The 22020-nt window shown below is 39.2% G+C and overlaps 1 protein-coding gene across 1 annotated transcript in view; it reads right to left on the reverse strand.

Moving 5' to 3' along the window:
- Nucleotides 1–11092: 11092 nt before the first annotated feature.
- LOC122810678 (vomeronasal type-2 receptor 26-like) overlaps nt 11093–22020 on the reverse strand; it is a 184218-nt gene continuing 173290 nt past the window's right edge. Inside the window, exon 3 of the mRNA XM_044082248.1 lies at nt 11093–11988. Within this exon, the coding sequence (XP_043938183.1) occupies nt 11093–11988 (896 nt within the window). The remainder of the gene's footprint in view (nt 11989–22020) is intronic.

Raw genomic sequence — 22020 nt, forward strand, 5'->3', positions numbered from 1 at the left:
TAAAACTAGCTATAGTAATACAATTTACATTGTGCATTGTGTGTCTTAACTAGTAGAGAGTACAGATTCTCCTTGATGAAATGTTATGTTTTTTACAGAAAATAGTAACTCTAGGTAATTCATTAATAAATTCCTCAAATACTGGGAAAAAAACCCACAAAGGTCTTCATTCATGCATCTGCCAGGGATTTTTTTTTAGTTTCTTATTCTTCTCTTTTCAGCCTTAACTGCATGCACCTGATGAAGCATTGGGAGATGTGTGCAATGGGTTGTCTACACAAGGGACATTCCCACCAAGCAGCTATTTCCCTGCCTGCATGGCAAGAGCAGTGGTTTGTCATGTCTCTAACAGAGAAACTGCACTGCCAGTGTGCCCACTGTGCCTTAAAGTATAAACATATCCCTGTCACCCCACAGGAAAGGTGAGTGGACCAAACCCTTTTCTCCTTCCTCTCCTTGCCTGGCACTTCTTGTTCCATGGCACTAATCAAACACTGGTCACCTGGGATGCAGTCAGGACTCCATCCCTCTGTACCACAGAGCCAGTCGTTACATTCAACTTTCATGTCAATTAATACATTTGCAACAGCCTTAGGAGGCTGTAGATCTCCTGGAACAGCAGAAACATACAGGGCACCATAACAGGGATTCAAGTACTCCCCGACCAAAAACTCACAAGATGGCTTTGTCAAGCTAACCGTCATCGACAGTAAGGCCCAACTGCAGTTTTTCTACAGTGAAATGGCTCTACTTGTTTGGCCTCCTGCAATATTTCAGTTTCCCAAGTCTGTATATGTTTGGGCTCAACTGTGACTTATATTGGGTTTCACTAAATCTAAGCCAGTAAACATCTGAGTTGTTGATGCTCGCTGACTCTAGTACTTTTCATTGTAGTATGCAGAATTACTATGAGCTTTATTAAAAAATAATACCTCATTCTTAGAGGCTAACAAAAGGGTAGGCCATACTATACTCTATGAAAATAACTGAATTCTGTGTTGCATCAAACCCCCAATTCCGATCACAGGTTATAAAATTAATTTGAATATTTCTGCCATTTTAGCTACAAATCTGGAGCCAGAAAAATTGGATGATCCAAGAAAAATGACTCAAACAAATGTTCCTATGTCAATGTAACCGGGCATGTTGTTTATTAAACACATTAAGCCTCCAGACATTTGAATATGGAAATGACACAATGCATAGTTACTACTCAGATATCTACATGCCTCGTCCTTTGAATTGAGTAAACCTAGTAATAATGACACTTTCTACCAAAGTTAAGCTTTGCCATGCACTATACTATCTTTTAGTGGATTAGTTTGCCATACACTCTACTGAAAGACAGTTAAGGAAATGGGACAGAAAAGTATGGCAGTTTATATGGCATACAGCAGACTTTCAGTTACCTCAGTGCTGTGTTATCCAACAAGAGATAAGGGTGTACAGATAATTCCAAACCTGCTTATGAAGCACAGGCACTAAAGAAACCACACCTACTGTGAAGGTAATGGCTGCAGGCATGACAAAATGCAAGAAAAAGCTAAGTGAAGTTTGCGGAATGTGCAGAGGCAATAACCAACTTGTAAGAATGTGTTTAAAATGTAAAAAAGTGCAACAGCAACACATTAATGTGAAATCAACTAACCTTTCAAATTCATATATGCTTGTGAGTGTAGTAAAAATGCAGCTTGTGAATGTTGTGTGTGTTTAACACAGACTGAACTGTGTAAGAAATGCCTAACAGTAAAGTTCTAATTTAGTGCCAGAATAATTTTCAGGACTGAGAAATTGTGAATACTTAACAAAGATGTTGTTTTTAAACTAGGTTCTAAGCAGAGTCATATAATATCTGATTCCTCTTCCAAAATGCTGCTTCTAAGCTGCAAAACCAAAGAAAGCTGGACGCATGCACTGTCCATTAACTACAAGAAGTAACTGTTGTGCCTAAGTAGTGTGCGCAAGAATGAGGTATATGACCAGCCATTTCGAGATTCAACTGTGCAGTCTCAGTTAATGTAACCTAACATATGGGACTTAAAGTTTGTGTAGAGTACTAACTAGTCTGGTTATAGGCATGAGTGCAAGAAAATAGACAGATGAGCTGGAAAGTGATGACAAATTGTAGTTTGTCTGCAGCCAAATGTGGTGTGTCTGTATGGGGGAGGGAGTGGGGGTGGAAAGGGATCAGTGGATAACTACTATGAATTTTATGTTTTCTGTTAGCACTTGCAGTGACACACACAAAGCAGACACTGTTTTCTGAATGTCTTCTTTCCAGTGAACATTTACCTGTAACTATCAGTGGATTTTGAGTTTTTATGTAATTCAACTCCTTTACAGACAGTGCTTGACATTCTGGCTTTGCCTTCACACATTTCAGTCATTCACTGCGAATGTTTCTGAAAACATTCAAAAAGTCATCTCTCACATTCTAACCAAACTGCATCATCGTAAGTCATTCTCTGTTCACTTTCAGCCCCCACTGATGGACAGGTATTCTAGAGAAGTTATTCTGACCTATTTGAGAGTCTTGGATACTTGAACACAGAATATCAAGTACATTTATCACTGACGCCTGTGCTAGTAATATTCACTACACACAGACGTCTTTTTTTTGCTTTTAAAAAGAAAATATGGGTAGAGCTTTAACATTCAGGCAGTCTAATTAAACAGTGCAACAGTACTGCACTTGTAATCAAACCAGATAAAGTCAGGATTAGGATAATCCCACAAGATCTGAACAGATTGGTTTGGGGAAGCATAACCCTTTTCAGACTACTGAAGAAGTACTTACCTCTGTGTACAGTGCAAACATCTTTTAAGTGCTGTATGCATATCAGGGATTTTGGCAACTGGTTTGGATTAGGCAAAATAGATCAAAGAGAACAGATTACGGTGGTTTGGGCACATGTGTAGAAAGGCAGAAGTCTGGTGAGGAAGATTTGGGACAGAGAGGAAGAAGGTAAGAGGAAGCAAGGATATCCAGCAAAGAGGTAGTTGGATTGTGTTAAAGAAGATCAATGTCAGTCAGGCATGAGTGTTGAAGAAGGCAGGAGTGTGGCACTGAATCGAGACAGTTGGCAACAGATAACATGTTACCATGACCCCATGTAGAAAAAAATGGGAAAAAGGGAGCTGATGATGATGATGATAACTGGATTAGGCAAATCCTAAACTGTGCATGTTTAATATACCTTTGGGATGATATAGATGTCTGAGACTACTTGACTACCTTTTGATATTTTTCTGCACCAGAGGCATTTCAATGTACAGTGGTTACCTTGAATGAGGAACTAAAAGGTGTTATGAATATCACTGCCTATGTTACAGTATGGGGTGCTGCAAAGCGAAAGCAAGGCAGACTTAGTGCTCAAGGTCTGAAACTAAAATTCAAATTTCACATTGTAGCTCCATTACTAATGTTTATGGACCATTTATCTGCTGCTGATAGCTTATCACCGGATGCTGAAAAAGATTGTGTTATAGTAAACATGTAAACTCTTAGTAATTCACTCTCATTAATATGATTCATGTGGATGGTAAAATGGCTGCCCAAGTTTATATCACTTTCAAGATACAATTGTACCACTAAGAAAACTGATTAAGCATGATGCAGTCCAAATTTGAACAGAGGATGATGGTAGAAGTTCTGGGTTACTAGATAGGCTGGTGACATCAACATCAAACATTATGCTGCAGTGCTATCAAACGTATTACAGGTACATGTAAGCCTGACTGGCTAGGACCAGTGCTACTGATCAACAGCTGATCTACTTCTTGTGCACTGAGATCATTTACAGATGCACAAAACTGAAGCACAATGAGAACAAAAAGAAACGCTTGCCATAGTTTTTGGTTGTCAGATATTCTCATGACTATGTTTAAATGAAATACATCAAAATACACTGATACCACAAAGCCTCACAGAGTATTTTTAAAAGCAATTACACAAAGCAGAAACCTTTTACAGAGTATCCCTGCCCAAAAAAAATTATTACAGCAAGCCACAACTATATTGCAGCTCCTAAAACGTATATTGCGGTAGTGTAGTACAATCCAGAAGTATGCCTGGGCATTCAGAAATGCTACATCCATAACAATGGTGAAGCCATCGCTATTTACACTGCATACATGATGAGCCTCAATACTAATTATACATGCACGCAGTAAGGCCAGTATGCATGGCAAGCAGCTCCACACCACACATGCAGCACATCCTTGCTGCTACATTGTGACAGGTAAGTAAGTAACAGACTACTTGCCCTTGTGGGGCATTATAAGCCTAGCCAATTATTTCCCCTCAAACTTGAGAGTCAAACCCTGTATCTTGTATCTATGAGGTAAATACCTTAATCTTATGTCAAACCCCGACCCTGACTATGAGATCTACTCACAGTCAGAGTTAAGTACGAGGTAAACATTAAATGTGCAATAACACCTCTGGTAGTCAGGGGGAGTTTGCTCACATAGGCTGACAATGTTGATGAGATGTACATCAATATAGATGGATATAGTTATATAGCTATCTAGCTATATAAATCAACCAGATATATAGATACATTTATATTTATTTATCTGTCTTTCTATATATACAGAGAAATGTGTAATGAAAGGGAAATAGTAACGATGACAGAGGATGCAACGGATGTATATGACAGGAAAAGAATCCATAGAGGGAGACAGAAAAAAGTACAAATGGAGTTTGTAATAAAGCAGGAAAGAAAAGCAGAATGGAGAAAGTAGTACTACAACAATACATGAATGTCGAATAATGTACAATGTAGACAAGAGTCATGGAATACAAAAAAGTAACATGATTTACTGACTGCACTAGTCTTGACAACACCAGAGTCTGAGCAGTGGGTTTGTACTATAAAAAAATCTATGATACCCTCAGGGCAGTCAACCCATCAACTCAATCCACATAGGTTCATAGGTGATTACTAGACTAATGGTACACAAGCATTTACAAGCCTAGACAATAATTCCCTGGATATCACAGTATTATATCTTAATTCCCCCAGATATGGGACGGAGTAGTATCAGGGTAGTGGAACTTTGGGTTTTGGAGCCCTGAGTCATTTTACAGACATACCAGTATATCCATAGTTTCCAAGCAATGGGAGCCCCTAAGCAATAAAAGTAAAAGCAATCATAAAGCACACGTCAGGGGAAATGTAGCACTTATGCAGACTGATAGCAAGGAAAGAAAGATATTCCTCAGGAGAACTAAATCCATGACTTTCCTACTGAAAAGGGAGCCACTCAAACTGTCTGAGTAAAAGTGGATATAACACACACATATTACTTAGGGAGATGTAGCAGATGTGCAGACTGCAAACCAAAATTTGTTAAATGTTAAATCTGCAAAGGATTCAAAACCCCTGAAGACTGGGGTTTCAATTCTCATAGTATGTTGTAAAAATAATTGTAGAGTAAAAATAATTACATGAGTACAATGAGCTAATGAAGGAGTTAGAATGAAACATTAACTGTAATTTATTTCAGATTGTTGTACACAGCGATGCCTAGCCCATTTTCATGGTGACACAATCACTGATCTGCATGTTTCAGCAGCTGTGGCAATTTACTAGCTTGTGATACTAAGTTTTCTTAATTTTCACCATAGGACAAGAAGTTCCATTTGCCTTTATTTTTGCATAGGCATTAATGTTGCTCTCTGCAACCTGTAATACAAAGCACAACTGTGGAAATATGATTTTGTTGTGTTATAAGCCCTTTCTCAGTGGTGTGCTAATGGATTTTTTTGACCAGTTTAAAGACTAGAAAGGGTACAGGACAAAAATGGAAAAGGCAAGCTAGTAGAGTGTCAAGACAAGGAGAGGAAATAAGCATTGAGCACAATGGAGATGGATGAAGAAGAAATAATAGTACTCAATGTATTTTTACCCATGCCTTCCATAGTGGCATTATTCATAGCAGTGCATTAGCATGGGGAGCCACTGAAGCCATCAGATTGCAAGGGGTCACTAAAAAGACACAAATCAGTGAAATGTAGCACATTTGCCATATGGATACTGAACTGTGTAAAACAGCACACAACTCACATGGGAGTCAAATACTATACCCACTAAAGTGACACAGTAGAAATCATTTCATTAGTGTGGTTAGCCACTGAAACAGCTAAAATAAAGACATTTAACAGTATCATACATTTGTCTACTGACACACATCCTTTAGCTCATTTGCATGACCGATGGCTATATCATTTCTGGATGTCAAGGTTTTGACTTCAGTTTTTCCGTAAGTTGAAAACTGTCATTTCTCTCTGGTTATATAGCCATCAACATTACTCTCTACCATCTATCACACAACATATGACACTGGAAGGGTGATTTTGTTTTATAAGCCCTTTTTGAGCACGTGATTTTTTTTTTTTTTTTTTTTTTTTTTGTTTTTTTTATTTTTGACCGGATTAAAAGTTGGAAATGGTATTAAAGGACAGAGATGAAAAGGGGAAGCAAGTAGTAAGAAGAGCAGAAGGTGAGTAAATAAGGTATAAACAGGATAAAAGACGGCTAGGACCATCCTTCAATGTTGATAGTGATACACTGAAACATCATAGCAGTTTAATAAGAGAAGTTCAGCAGAGTATATAATCAGCCTGTTTGTCTGAATATAACATATGGTGAGGTAGAGGCTTATGCCATAAACCATCATTGCATGCAGGCTGACATAATAGAATATTAATGGCAGCACTTATTTATCAAGACATCAAATTTATGACTGTGGCCAGTGATGCAGTTTGAGGTCTGACATCAACAAATTGGTGCATATCTGCAATAAACATGCTGATCACAAAATTGTATATGCCCAGCACATGTGACAGACAAGAGAGAGAAACCTCAACTGTATACTGAATAATGGCCAGTAGACCTACTTATAGATATTACATATATGGAAGTACTATAAGTGCACTGGTATTACTGGGGTGACAAATAACCTCTACCATGAGAGGTCATGCAGTGGCTTGTTTCACCATGGATAGGGGTATGTTATATATAGTATTTTTTTTTATTTTATGCTGCTTTGAGGGTCACAATTTGTTTGTAGTGGTTTTATAAAATAAACATTATGAATCTATCTGTATGTATGTATATATATATATATATATATATATATATATATGTGCTGTGTGTGTGTGTGTGTGTGTGTGTGTGTGTGTGTGTGTGTGTGTGTGTGTGTGTGTGTGTGTGTGTGTGTGTGTGTGTGTGTAGATGGATACTGAGAGAGAGAGATACTATGTACAAGTAACCCAAAACTGTGGAAATTCTTATGAAAAAGCATATATGGAGCTCTTATAGTGAATGTGGTATAAAATGAACACTATTAATTTTAAGTGCATTGACATATTTTCCCCTAGCAAATGTAAATAATAAACCCGTAGATATACAATATTCAATTTTACAGTGTTTGATGCAAAAAAGAGTGGGGTTTTTTTGCAATAATTTTTTTATAAAGATAGCCTCTTGAAATTTGTTTTGAATATGAAAACTCTGAATATAACATCATGAAAGATTGAACACAAATTGCATTACTTCAGTAGTGTATAAATGACTAATATTCCATGTTAAGTGCAGCAACAGAGACGTCTTATATCTTAGTAAGACAAGCTGATAGCTGTGTCTCACAGATGGAAGACTATACATTTAAAGTCAACATGTCTGATGATTTATTAAGGAAATCGTAATGTAAGTAGCTCTTTTCTGATGTATAATACTTTTGAGCACCACAAATGTGGTGTGGGTGTGTATAAATCAACCACCAGCAGTTTTAAGATGAGAGTTATACCCAGAAATAACATTAACTGCAAAACACAGATGCAGAATTAGGTAGAATAATTCTTTACCATCATGAGCACGTTTCCTTAAGGCTGGAGAGAAATGTTATTGTTTTAGCCAGAACAAGTATAGTTAATGAAAAACATAAAGTCATATAAAAGGAGGTCTGAAGAAAGCCTCTGCAGAGTTTGCAGTTTGCTTGCCTATTGTGAAGGGAGATTTGATGTCTAAAGCAGGGTTTCTGGAAGTTAAGCTACAGGAGTGAACTAGAAGACACCAGGAGAAATCTGGATCTTTTTTTTTTTTTTTGAAGGGGGCCTAAACAACTAAGGCAGATAGAGTAAGATGGATGCCTACTAAAAGGGACTGTAACCTAGCAATATAGAATTGTTTTTGAAGCAAATGGCTGTGAGCTTGCTGTTAGCCCTAAGACTTTTACATGAGAAGGAAGTGCTCTTTATGTTCAATAAACAAAGCTGTTTTCTAAGATTTATATTTCTGCTGCATTTAATCTTCCATGGTTATTCAGAGACAGATCCCTTTTGCAGGGGTTCTACAACACTTGTCACTTAGCCTGTATAATTTATCACTGTATTTTCTTTACTCCCATTTGGTGGAAAACGTTAGATGACAAACTATGCAGATGATAGAAAAACTCAACTGGATCCATCATTCCTAACAGGGTGGCAGTCATTAAATGTATATCTATACAGTATTAAAGCATGTTTAAAGGTAAAATGTGTTATATGTAAATATTAGCAATTGTAAATTCTTTGTCCACTGCACCACCTAATTGATGTGTACTAACCCTAACTTTATTACTACCACTGCTCCGAACTCCCAGCTCTACACATTGGATTACTAAATGCCCTTTCCATATCACTACCAGTACTACCACACTAGACAAAAAGACACAGAACACACAACACCAAGCAGACAGAATCCTTAATCTATCCCCTTACCAGACCTTTACTCTAATCATAACCTGTGAACACTCACACATCCACACTAAACTCTGTAAGGTTGTTGTTGTTTTTCTTTCGGCTTTTCCCGGTTAGGGGTCGCCACAGCGGAACTCCAGTCCGCTAATGATTGGCAGTCAGTTTTTAGGGTGCTGAGGTGCCAGCCCGATGCCCAACCTTCAACAAAGGCATGCCCATTCACGCATGTCTTACGAACACCACTCAACAGTGGGGAGGACATGCAGACTCCACACAGAAGGAGCTCCAGCTGAGAATCGAATGGGAGAACCTCTTGCTGTGAGGCGGCAACATTACCGCTGCACCACCACGGCTGTTACTAACTGCTGTAATGTGATCTTACATATTTTCACAACCACCACCTTTTCAGTCAAAACACTCAATCAATGGCATATGAAACTTGAATTCAGCCTAATGTGATTGACACAAATGAGCATTCAATCAATGCATGCATGTGTGTATGTGTGAGTGCACGTGCTTATGTATGTCTATGTCTATGTGTGAATGCATGTATTTGTGTGTGTGTGCATGTATGACTGTGAATGTGTGTGTGTGTGTGTGTGTGTGTGTGTGTGTGTGTGTGTGTGTGTGTGTGTGTGTGTGTGTGTGTGTGTTTGCTTGTGAGTTTGTTTATAAGGTGGAGTACAACTGGGAAACAATTCCAGACCTGGTCTAAAATACAAATCAAGGCATTTACTGTTTTATTATGAGTAATAAGTATTTGAATATACCTGTTTGGCTACCTCATCATAATCCTTTGAGTCTCTTAGCTGTCTTAACTTCTAACTAATATCAATATTTAAGTATGTTAAATTGTATCATACACTGGTTACTGAGGACCCAGTGTACGAAATCCCAAAAGACCCTCACCATATAATAGTAAGCAGGCATAAAGACTGCACAAAAAGCCACTCCTGATTGTATTTTCAACTCACTAAAGTTAATAGTACAAGATTTCTCCCACTTTGGTGGTTATTTCTTTAAAAATGTTTTATACCCAAATAATACGAGATACTTTAAAATATTTGTTTTTGAAAACTTCTTGAGAAAAGGGTAATTTTTGTGTTTATAGGACAATTTGTCAAGATGGAATTTGTGTGCCCAAATGTAATTTCTGCACATGCCAATTGTGTGAGCTAGAATAACTGAAAACCATGTTCAGTACTTATTGATTTTGTCCTTTCCCCACTGCTACGCAACTGTAGAGTTAGTACATATAAGTTAGGGCTGGTTGTCTCACTTATATGGGGAGGTGCAGGGGGCTTTTCTCCCGCAGTGAAAGGTTTGTTTGTATTTCACTGAAAGTGATTTGTAATGATGTCTTTTCAACTCAAAATCACTCAGTGAAATTGTGGAATACATTTGAATATTCCAAAAGGCAGACACACACACACACACACACACACACACACACACACACACACACACACACACACACACACACACACACACACACAAGAGAGAGGATGTGGATGTGTGTAAGGTTTTAATTATTTATTTTATTATTTATTTACATTTGTTTACAGAGAAATTCCAAACATTAGCTATACATACAACATGAAACAGTAATGAACAGATATACCAATATCTAGCTAATAAAATTATATAACATTTGCTCCAGAATATACAAATAAATATTCCAAGGCTTGATGACAACATAGCAAAAATCACTACTGTAATGATATTTTTACCTTGAGTAAGCAGGTATGCTTGAATGACGGAAAGTTATGCACTAACAAAAACAATTCTGAGATCAGTTCATCATTGCATTGTGAAGAAAAATGTCTCAGAATAGGCTGGTTTTGAACAAAGTGTTACTTTCAGCAATCCTCAGACAGCTCTCTCAGGTTATTCAGAATTTGGTATATTCGTGGTCTGTTTCATTCACTGATTACTGGCTTTATAATTCTTCTTCATTCCAGAATCTATTTTTATTCATTTCTATTTCATACCTTAAAAGCTTTATTTATTTCTTTTGTTCTCAAACAATATTAATTGTCTAGCAGCTTTCAAACTTTTAATCTGAATCTGTATAACTTTACTTACTCCAGGATTAACATAATAAAATGATGCAAGATACCCAGATAATAAGTGAGCGAACAGTTTCATCAAGTTGCATTTATTTAGTAACTCTGAAATAACTTGTTAGTTGGAAAACATCTGCTTTTTTTGGAAACAGCAGCCACATATTATTATGTGCATTCAGCATATACCTAATTGTTTAGTATTTTTAAAATATAGAAGTCAAAGTAGAACATAATAGAGTCCATCAGGTCACTGCTTTATTTTATTTGGTATGAAAGTGCTTCACTTCCCCCTTATGTGCTTTCTGGTATTCATTTCAGGTTTTAATAAAATTATATAACATTTGCTTAAGAATATGCAAATAAGTAAGCCAAGGCTTGATGACAAAATAGCAAAAATCTCAACTGCAACCATATTTTTACCTTGAGTACTCAGGTATGCTGGAATGAAAGATAACCATACACTAACAAAGATCAGCATACTAAAAGTTATATATTTTGCTTCATTAAAAGTATCTGGCAATTTCCTTGCAAGAAATGCAAGTACAAAGCAAACACTTGCCAAGGATCCCATGTATCCTAGTATTAAGTAAAAATACATTCTGTTCCCCTCATTGCATTCAATAATAATGATGTTGGTTAAAGACCACGTGTTAGTCTCCACAAAAGGAGGAGCATTTGCTAACCAGACTGCACATATTATGATTTGTCCTAGCGTACAGAAAAATACAATCACTGTTGATGTGTTTGATCCAAACCATTTGTGTAGTACACTGCTTGGATGTGTTGCCTTAAAGGCTATGACAACAGTTACTGTTTTCGACAAAACTAATGATACACTCATTGAGAAAATTGAACCAAAAACTGTTTGCCGTAGAATGCACGTTATATTTACAGGATGGCCAATGAACATAAGTGAGCAGAGAAAGCAGAGCTGAAGAGAAGCAAGCAGAAAATAGCTAAGTTCTCTGTTGTTTGCCTTTACAATAGGAGTATTTCGATATTTAATAAATATAAGCAAGAAAGACAGAGAGATAAATGTGAGGGAAATAGCTGCAGCAGCCAAAGATGTCCCTAAGGGATCATTGTAACTCAGGAATTCAATTGTTTTTAGAATGCATGCATCATGCCTCTCATTAGACCAGTGATCTTCAGGACATTTAAAACAAGAAGTGGATCCTAAAAGATAAAAAATAAATGTATTAATTTTCAGCAAGACAAGCAAGTTAGACACAGAACATTTAGGAAGCCATATGGTTAAAAATGTGGTAGATATAATGACAGCGCAATCATAAATGCTGTATAAGTTCTCATTAATCTTTACATTTCATCACAGACAGTTGAAGATAAGCAATACTGAAATGTATCATTTTATATTAGTTCTGTAGGACATATTTTTACTTTTTAAGGTGTGCATCAAAATGTTAATAGAATCTGGCCATGCTAATTTGTTCTATAACTTGAAATTACTTTTGTGTTAGGTTTTCTTTTTTTTTTGTCTTTTTATTAAGCATTTTGTACTAAAAATACAATCCCTCAGATTTACTAATCTTCCATGCAGGACTAGCTTAGTCCTGCATGCACGCAGCCATTTAGGAGCAGGACAGCAGCGCGCCATGCATTTTAATGAAGGCGCACTGCCTGAGCTCCTAATCTTCACAGAGCGTATGAGTGCAGGGGGCATGTCTGAGAGCAGAGCTTTCAGAATATACACACCCTCCCCACAATGAAGAAAAGCAAAAAGGCCAAAGGAATGAGCGAGACCACTCATAGGTGTCCGCATACCCCCAGCAACATTCCCCCATATGTACAACAGCAATAGTAAATACAAACCAAATAAACAAACTTTTTTTTTTTATTATGAATCCAATTAAAGCTAACCATAGGTGCGCGGGTTTGCCCATCACTTAGCAACGGTTAATGCAGCTTAAATTGCTGAAGAGGATAACAAGGAAGATATACACAAATGAAGCAGTATAGCAATAGTGTAGTAGGCAGAGCATTTGCTCACGAGCAGGCATTCCCGGTTTGAAACCCACTGCAGCACATTCCATTTTCCATGTCAAATCACGTTATGACCAATATTTTAGTTGCTTAACCTACTAAATAACACATATTTGTGAACTGGAGTACTGCATTAAATGCAGATGTGAGGTGTCAGTGTCATAATGTTGCAAAGTCCACAGATAATCACATGTGCCCCATAGAGTATATGTATACAGGAATCATGAATTCAAATGGAAGGCAAAATGTGTAATGAATGATAACCCCATACAGCTTCCAAATCCCCTTCCTTCCCAAGAACCATTAGATATTACTGTTTAAATCGGTGCAGTTGTAAGTGAGAGTAAGCACTAGTAAGCAAGTGGAAGCACCAATAAGCAGTAATAAGCATATTTAAGCACTAGTAAGTGAGTTTAAGCCCGTTTGTGTGGGGGTAAGCAATGTGCACGCAGGTTAAGCAATATTGAAGCTAACTGTCTGTAAGCATCATTAACCAGAGGTTAGCAGTGCTTACCCTAGTGCAAACTTACGCAAACCTGCTTACAACTGCTCAAAAGTGCCTTAATCACTCTGTATCTAACGGGCTTTGTTATGCCCAGCAACAAAATAATCAGTCTTGCAGGTCTTGAACCCAAGACCCTATACATTATAGTCACAGTAGTTAACCACCAAACCATCACAGCAGTACAGAAGAATGAGGTATCACCAAACAAATCCTCAATATAGTAAAATCAAACTGAAACTGTGAAAGGAATCAGCATACAGTATATGTTCTATAGCTCACTACATAGCATAAATATGTGAACTGGAGTACAGCAGTAAGCCAGATGTGAGGTGTAATTGTAATAGTGTGTTGAAGTCCCCAGTAAAACACAAGGATCCCATACAGTGAACGTACACATGAATCATGGATACCAGACATATATATAAGATGCAATGAATAATAAATCAATGCCAAAAAGAAAATATAATGCAGAGTCTATTGTAAGCAATGCTAAGCCTTGCACAGGCCAGCTTAGTAGGTATAAGCAATGTGTAGGCCAGCTAACTCAATTTGCCCAGTGGTATACCCATTTAAACACTGCTAACCTTAGGTAAGCAGGTTTGCCCATAGTTTAGCCTTTTCAAAACTGTCCAATCACGGCAATGTGTGGGAAATCGGCCCTACTTAAACCCAACAGGTGGGAATACATCTCATAACTGGTTGTAGCTTCCCCTTGAAGGCACCATGTCAGGAAGGGGAGAGGGTGCATGCTTCTGGGTGCATCGCTGGGGAATCCAGGAGTCCAGAGTCATGGCAGGACTCCTGGTCAAAGACCATGAGCAGAGACTGCTGCAGGGCCAGTACCAGGCTTCCCAATATAAAGCAGAAGCCTGGGACCGTCTCACCCGTGACCTCACCAATGCCACTGACATACCCAGAACTGGTGAGCAGGTCAGGCATCATTATGCTGACCTGAATCAGCATAAGGAGGCCCTCTTGTTGCAGTGGATCTAAGAGGCTAGAACAGCAGGGGCTGTGCCAGCTGTGTATATCACTCCACTATGTGTGTAATAATTGCCAGCTCGTGTATATCATGGATAGGTATGGCTAAATATTCCTCTTATGTCCTTCACAGCTGCAACTGAGCAGGCCGTGAACCAGGAAGCCTATGGATGTTGCCTGGAGAGGTTGCAATGTGAGGCAGGTTAGTAATACTCTTGCATGTACTGTCATAGGAAATAAATCTAAAAGTATTAGTAAATTAATTGCCAGTATAAAACCTGTATTGTTTAAGACAAGTACTGCATACACTGGAGAATATGGTAGGAAGAGTCTCATATAGTTTGTATATAAATAAAAGCATAATAGGTAATAATAGACAATAAAGGTCTAACTGCTGAACTGCATATGTATACTCTGGTATCATATGTTAATGTAGATTTGCAACCACGTAACAATACTGTTGTATTAAGCACTGTTACCCACACTGTGCACCATAAATAGAATGTGTAGGAATGTCTGTATATGACTGGTGTTATCCCCAGAGGTCATTTAGTACAACTGAGAGACACATAGACAGAAAACAGTGAAAAAGCAGACAACAAAATCCAAATAGCACATGCAAGTGAGATGTGAACTGTTGTATGTTTAGCACACACAGCCATGGCTCGAATCCTGGCAGTGGTAGTAGTCTGCATACAGAATCATACCCCACAACTGTACAGATATGTCCAGAATGTCCAGTAAAGTGGCCCATATCTGTTGCCTGTCAACCTGCCCCCCTGGGAAATCAGTGGGATGATCCCAGACGTATAGGCAGCAAACAGGAAATACAACTGACTGACACACATCTATGAGAACAAAGCTGGCACACTAGCAACTCCCCAAAAACCTTATGAGAGTAAGAAGCCACATATGTCCCATTTACACCCCCATGTAGTCAAGCTGTGGCCAGAGTGTGTACAGTAACAGAGTGAGATGTATATGCATAATAGTAATGTGGAATCTGGTACTGTGTGTGGCAACATTCAGGTCGTGCTAACAAACATTTCTCCCACAGGTCTGTCAGATATGAACACTGTTCCCAGAAATACATGAATGATACCCTGTACTGGTGTTATTTACTTTGGTATTGTATGGCATTTTGACTGATGCAGTTGCTCTGAATAATAAGGTATTACTCATCACTGTCACCCACACGGTCCTACAAAACATAACTGTCTAGGAAATCCTGTATAAGACTGTTGTAATACAAGGTCAGAATGCAAAACCACAGGAGAAATGTAGACAGAAAGCAGATAGGAGATATACAGCAATATCTATATAGCACACAAAACTGTGATGAACAGTGTTTTAGTTGTAGTAGACACAGCCATGGTCTGAATCCTGGGAATGGGAGTAAGCTGCATACAGAATCATACCCCACAACTGTACAGATAAGACCAGAATGTCCAGTATATGGGCCCATATCTGTTGCCTGTCCCCCTGAGAAGTCTGTGGGATGATTCCAGATGTTTAGGCAGCCAACAGGGAATACAACTGATTGTCACACATCTATGAGAACAAACCTGTCACTCTAGCAACTCCCGAAACTGTTATGAGAGTAATAAGCCAAGTATGCCCTATCTACACCTCCATGTTGTCAAGCTGTGACCAGAGTATGTACAGTAACAGAGTGAGATGCATGTTCATAATACAAATGATTAATCTGGTACTTTGTGTGGCAAAATTCAGGTAGTGCTAACAAACATTGCCCCCACAGCTACGTCTGATACGAACACTGTGCCGAGAAATAAAAAGCTTGATACACTGTACTGGTACTGTTTACTCTGGTATTGTATGGAATTGTGAGTGTTGCAGTTGTTCTGAATAATAAGGTATCACTGATCACTGTCACCCACACCGTGCTACATAACATAATTGTGTAGGAAAGCTGGTATAAGAGTGTGTTAAGTCACTAAAGGTTGAAGAGGGCAATAGTCTAGATATGTCCCGGTTCACCTGCATGTGGTCAAGACATGGCCAGAGTCTGTGCAGAAAGAGATGCACAGCTATGTGCACAACATCAACCTGGAATCTGGGAGTATGTGTAGATACAGTTAGTGTTAACACACATTTCCTCCACAGGTATACCAGGTAAGAGGTGTATACTGCAGGTAAAACCGGTTCATGTATAAAGATGACGACAGCCATATCACTGTCCAAACTAAGGCAATAGGGTAGTGTAGTAATACTTGTAAGGTACAGATAACAGCACTGACTAGGAAAGTAATGTGAATTACAGGAATATACTAGTTGTTAATTGACATCTTTCTCTCCTCCCCACCATATCTCCAACAATAGCTAAATACCCACCTAAACTGGTATGTAATGACTTCACTGTTCTGTTGGGACATATGTCCTATTGGTTGGTAATTATTTAAATCTGTTTACATGCATGTGCTATGTTGAAATACTCCAACGTTGATGGCATGGTGCCATCAATGTACCTGCATGCTGTTGTTATTACCACTGTGGTCCCATATATGCATGTGTTCCGTTTACTATGCAACTGTTCCATATCTGGTGTCTGGGGTAATGGGAATATCTATGCATGCTGTTATACCTAACCCTGGAATGTGTTGTTTATTACTAACCCCCATATGTTGATACACCATAAACACCATAGCACGTATGGGAAAGCGAGTCCCAGTGGTCCCACCTGTCCCACCTCATCTGGACGTGGCACCAGGCACCAGCACGTCTGGGGTCCATTGGTCCTGCACCACCTTCGGGTGGAACTGCCTTAGGGGATGGGGATCACCCCCCCCGGGAGCGGGAGCAGACAGGAAGCTGTCACCCATTGCCAGGTCTGGGTTGTGGTGAGTAGAGAGCTAGATCAGCAGCTTGGAGATCTTCTATGCCAGCTCGAGGGCCACATGTCATGACTAGAGGGTTAGCCTGGCTCTCTGACTCAGCCCCCAGCACAGCCACATTCGGGGCTGTGAAGGTGCAGTGGTCACTGCCCATGGGTGGGGATCTCAGTCCCACTGTTTCCACTAGGGTGCTCATGGGCTTCTGATTTCCCAACACCCCTCCCCATCAAGGTGTTTACCCCCACATGTGTCATTCTGCCAATGTATGCATCTTGTTTGTCATGTCTGTTAACCTACCCAACCTACCTCCCAAAATATACCTACTACCCCTCCCCAACATCCCACTCTCACCTGAAAAAAAAGGACGATCTGTTCCCAAAAATAAATATTGCCCCATACATAGCTGTCCATTTCACACACGTGTCCACTGGACACATGTAATCTGGTCTAATTGGCATCACAACATATTAATGTTGTCCTCACAACTCTCTCAGGGGTTTGAGTGTCCAAATCTACCTCCAATGTTAGTGTATATGCAGAACTCCAAAAAAGGCAGAATTACTCCTGGAAAACCACAGAAGACCAAAAAAACAAATCTAGAAAATGCAGGAATACAGAGTGAAATCCACACGATGTAGAAAACAAAAAAATTTTATATGTAAGAAGGTGATAGTATGCTTATAAAAATCATTAGTCTTGTCTTGTTTCCTTATATTGTAATAATGTTCTTTTGTTCTGGTACATAGGGCTCTTGTAGTCATACCAGTGTAGAATGCACTATAGTATGAACACATACCAATGTATACAACTCCTTTATTCTTGCAGTTAAAATACCCTGGAACTTTCAAAGTATAAGGCAGATGTTCTAGATTAACTAAGGGATCTTCAGAGGTGTATCTACATATATTACAATTCCTACACTTATACATGCCCCATTTTTTCTGTGTGGTATTGGGACAATATACACATTTATTTATCTCTTTCTAAAAGTTTTTTTAAATTGTTTTGATTGTTATATACAAACCTTGGTTGAGTCCCCACAATAGATTGTAAATCTTTGTTTCCCTCTAAAATTTTCCAGTTGTCAGAAATAATGTTTCTGATGATACCACTATCTACTGTCATGTCCAAACAAAGTAGTTACCAACATCAGATGTGTTCCTATCCTGGTTCTGTTTTGTGTTAGCATTAGAGAACCGATACTCAAGGATAACTGGAAAGAGACTGTTCCTATTCTGTGTAACATATTCAGCCTGCTCTTTCAACAGGGTCTTGCTGTGCCCTCTTTCAACAAAAATGGTACTAATAAATTCTATTTCCTTCAGTCACCCATTTCACTTGTCATTCGACTAGCTGTTATGAACTGTCCTTTTGGAATGTTGTTCTTCATATACCGAGGGTGCATACTGGTGTAATGCAAGTAACTGTTGATGAAAGTTTCTTTCCTGAAAATCCTACTGACTAACTTGTGAAGCTTAGCATCCCATTCTAGAATCACATCCAAAAAATGGACTTTTAGCCCAACATCCCCCAGGACAAACGTTAAACATCCAGATCTGAAATTGAGGGTGTGAACAAAACTTTGTACTTTTTGTCCATCCCCCATCATGACAAAAACAGATAATCAATAAATATCATAAAACATGTGATCTGGTATTCTATAACTAATGGTTCTAACATAGTACACTCCCAATGACCCATCAATGTTTGCAAAGGATGGTGCTGCAGGGGACCCCATAGCTACCCCCTGAATTTGATTATATATTTTCTTATTAAATACAAAAAATAGTTGGTTAGTAGAACATCTATTAATTTGCAGTAAAAATTACTTTCATTATTGTTGAATGTGGAAAATGTATTTAAATATTCTCTAACATATTCCATTCCTTCAAAGTGGGGAATACAGGTGAAAAGAGAAACATCTAGACTAAACATCACTTGTGTGGTGGAAGCAAATGCTGACACTAAAATGAGTTCCCTGATACTGTTTAGAAAGTCCCATGAGTGTGAGTTCATTTTATGTACAATGGAATTTAACTTGGAGTCTCTGAATAAGGAAATACCCTCTGTGATATAATTTGGAGCAGAAACAATGGGTCTAAATGTGGTACAAGTTTTACTATTATGTGTTTTTGGAATTCCAAAGAAGGAACCTAGTTTTGGGTTGTCTATATGACAAAAATCATAAGGGTCTTTCTGTCAGCTGCTGTTCATTAAACTCTCAAACTAGAAAAAGTAAACACACCTGTAGCTCTTAGCTACTTCCACCATGTCTGTTAGTTTGTATTCTAAACTGTTACCTAGCATTTTTCTATACAGGTGACATATTCCTCTTGGTTCATTAAAACTAAGGTACTCCCTTTGTCACTCTTCATTACTCTTATGTTACCATTCTCCTGTATTTCTTTCAGAGCTTTCTTTTCTTCCTTAGACAAATTGTGATACATTTTTCTTTTCTTTGCTCCCTCCCCCACAGCATTCCTTATTTCACTTTCACAATCTGATTCAAAAAACTTTACTAGTGTGCAATAAATTAGGGTTGTAACATGAATGTTTAGCATATTTGGTGCTGTTACTAATAATGTCTTTAAATACATAATTCAAATTTAAAGACTATGGGCCGGATTTATGAAGGCTTTCATGGAGTCTAAGAATAGTGTAAGACGGCAGACAGCCAATATGTCTGCTAAGCGATCCAGCAATAGCCAGCAGGGGCGTGCATGAGAGCTTCTAAAGCTACTCTTGCACGGACAGTGTTATGGTATGCAAATTACCTCATTTGCTGCTGAAAGCTATGCAAATGAGGTAAATTTGCAATCCAGGAAACACTAATCTGTCCGTGGAAGAGTAGTGTTATTTGTAGAAATGTACTCCATTGGTAACGGAGTACCGTTCTGCAAATAGCTAAACAGAGCTATGACAGCTCCAAATAAAGGACGCATCTAGTTGAGGAAGTATGCCAATGGCCAAATATAAGGTCATTGGCATTTGCAAATGTTGTTAATCCTTAAAATCCAGTTTTTTTCCCCGATTGCCGATGTTTAAGCGTAGCGCAGCACCGTGCAAACGTGCTGCGTTTTAAATAAAATGAAAACAATTGAAAAATAGCCAAAAATGGGAATTTTCACTAAAAAGCTTGTTCTGCCATGCAGGTGAATGGCAGGCTGAAAACAACATGGCCACTGAGTAGTGGTTGCTAAGGGGTGGAAGCTCAGTGTGAGAGATGTAACCAAGCATTAGTAGGCAATCCTGTGCAAATGAGGATAAGGATAGTGAATCCCAATTTTCCCCGGTATGTGAGCCATGTCCCCAGAGTGTAAGTGTAGGAGTAGTAGAGTAGAAGATAGATGACATCATGAGGGGGTATGCCTGAATGACTGTAAGCTGATTGGCGCACAGTGGCTGGTGTTTGCCCTGAGTAGCTTAGGATTTTTTCTTTTTTGGACTTATTGGTGACATCTGAGTGCTTTTCACCTTGTTTTTATTGCAAGAGGCGTGTCTACAGTTGTCCTAGCTGAAAACACAAAACCAAAGGTGTACGCCATGGATATATCTGAAATTTCTTGCAAACATGCTTACACCGTGTGCGCGCGTGTGCACTTGTGTGCACGCATGCGAGCTTGTTTGCACGGCGCTGCCCCTTGTGGAAACAGAAAGGGAAAAGGAAGGAAAAGAAGTAGTAGGAAGTTAACCAAGGAGAACTAGCAGAGCTGCCAGGTGAAATATACCAGAATCGGCCAATTACACAGGCAGTAGACTAGCCCAGCCCAGCCCAGCACTTTAAACTCTGCAAACAGCAGTCTACCCTATTTTTTCCCAAGAACTCTGCAACACTGCAGTATACAAAGTGTGAAAACTTAAAAAGCTTAAGTCAGACAAAATGTTAGGGGCTGCTATTGCTATCATAAACCAACATGTGCAAGATGCTGAGGGTGGTGATGTTGTGAATGCTGCTGAGCAACCCACAGTGAGGAGACGGAGAAGAGTGTACAGACCCAGGGTAACCTACCAGGGGCTACATGAGCTGGAGATAGTGGAGCACTATAGAGTGGACAGAGACCTCTTGCAGCAAATTGTTGAGCTGTGCCGGCCATGCCTCACACACAGAACCAACAGAGGGGAAGCCATCCCAGTGGATACCAAGGTATGTGTTGGCCTACGAATACTAGCTACAGGTACCTTCCAGAGACCAACTGGTGATATGATGGGGGTTTCACAGGCATCAGCATCCAGGGTACTGCACCAGCTCCTGGATGACATGTCAGCACATGTCGGTGAGCACGTATATTTCCCCAATTATAGTGAGGCATTGGTCAGCAATATGCATCTTTTCCACCAAATAGCAGAACACCCTGAGGTAGTGGGTGCAATAGACTGCATGCACATACACATCAAAGCACCACCCCGGAGAGTGGGGTAGGGTCTACATCAACCGCAAGAGCTTCCCCTCCATCAACTGCCAGGTCATGTGCGATGCCCAGGGCATAATAATAAATGTGTGTGCTGGCTGCCCTGGAAGCTATCACAATTCCCACATCTGGCATCTGACGCAGCTGTACCAGAGATTTGCCAATGGGGACATCCTTGACGGTCACCTAGTGGGGGATGCTGGATACGAACTGGAGCTGTGGCTGATGACACCCATCAGAAATGCACACACACCCGAACAAGAGCTCCATAATGAGGCACACGCACAAACAAGAAACATTATTGAGCATGTGTTTGGGATGCTCAAGTCATGGTTCTGGTGCCTGGACACATCTGGTGGAGCCTTGCAGTACTCACCAACTACATGTACCCAAATTGTCATGGTACGTGCCATGCTACACAATATGATCCTGCGAAAACAGCTGCAGCAGGAACAGCATG

The sequence above is a fragment of the Protopterus annectens genome, chromosome 9.part0, assembly GCF_019279795.1.
Source record: "Protopterus annectens isolate FY-2018-M chromosome 9.part0, PAN1.0, whole genome shotgun sequence".
NCBI lineage: Eukaryota > Metazoa > Chordata > Ceratodontiformes > Protopteridae > Protopterus > Protopterus annectens.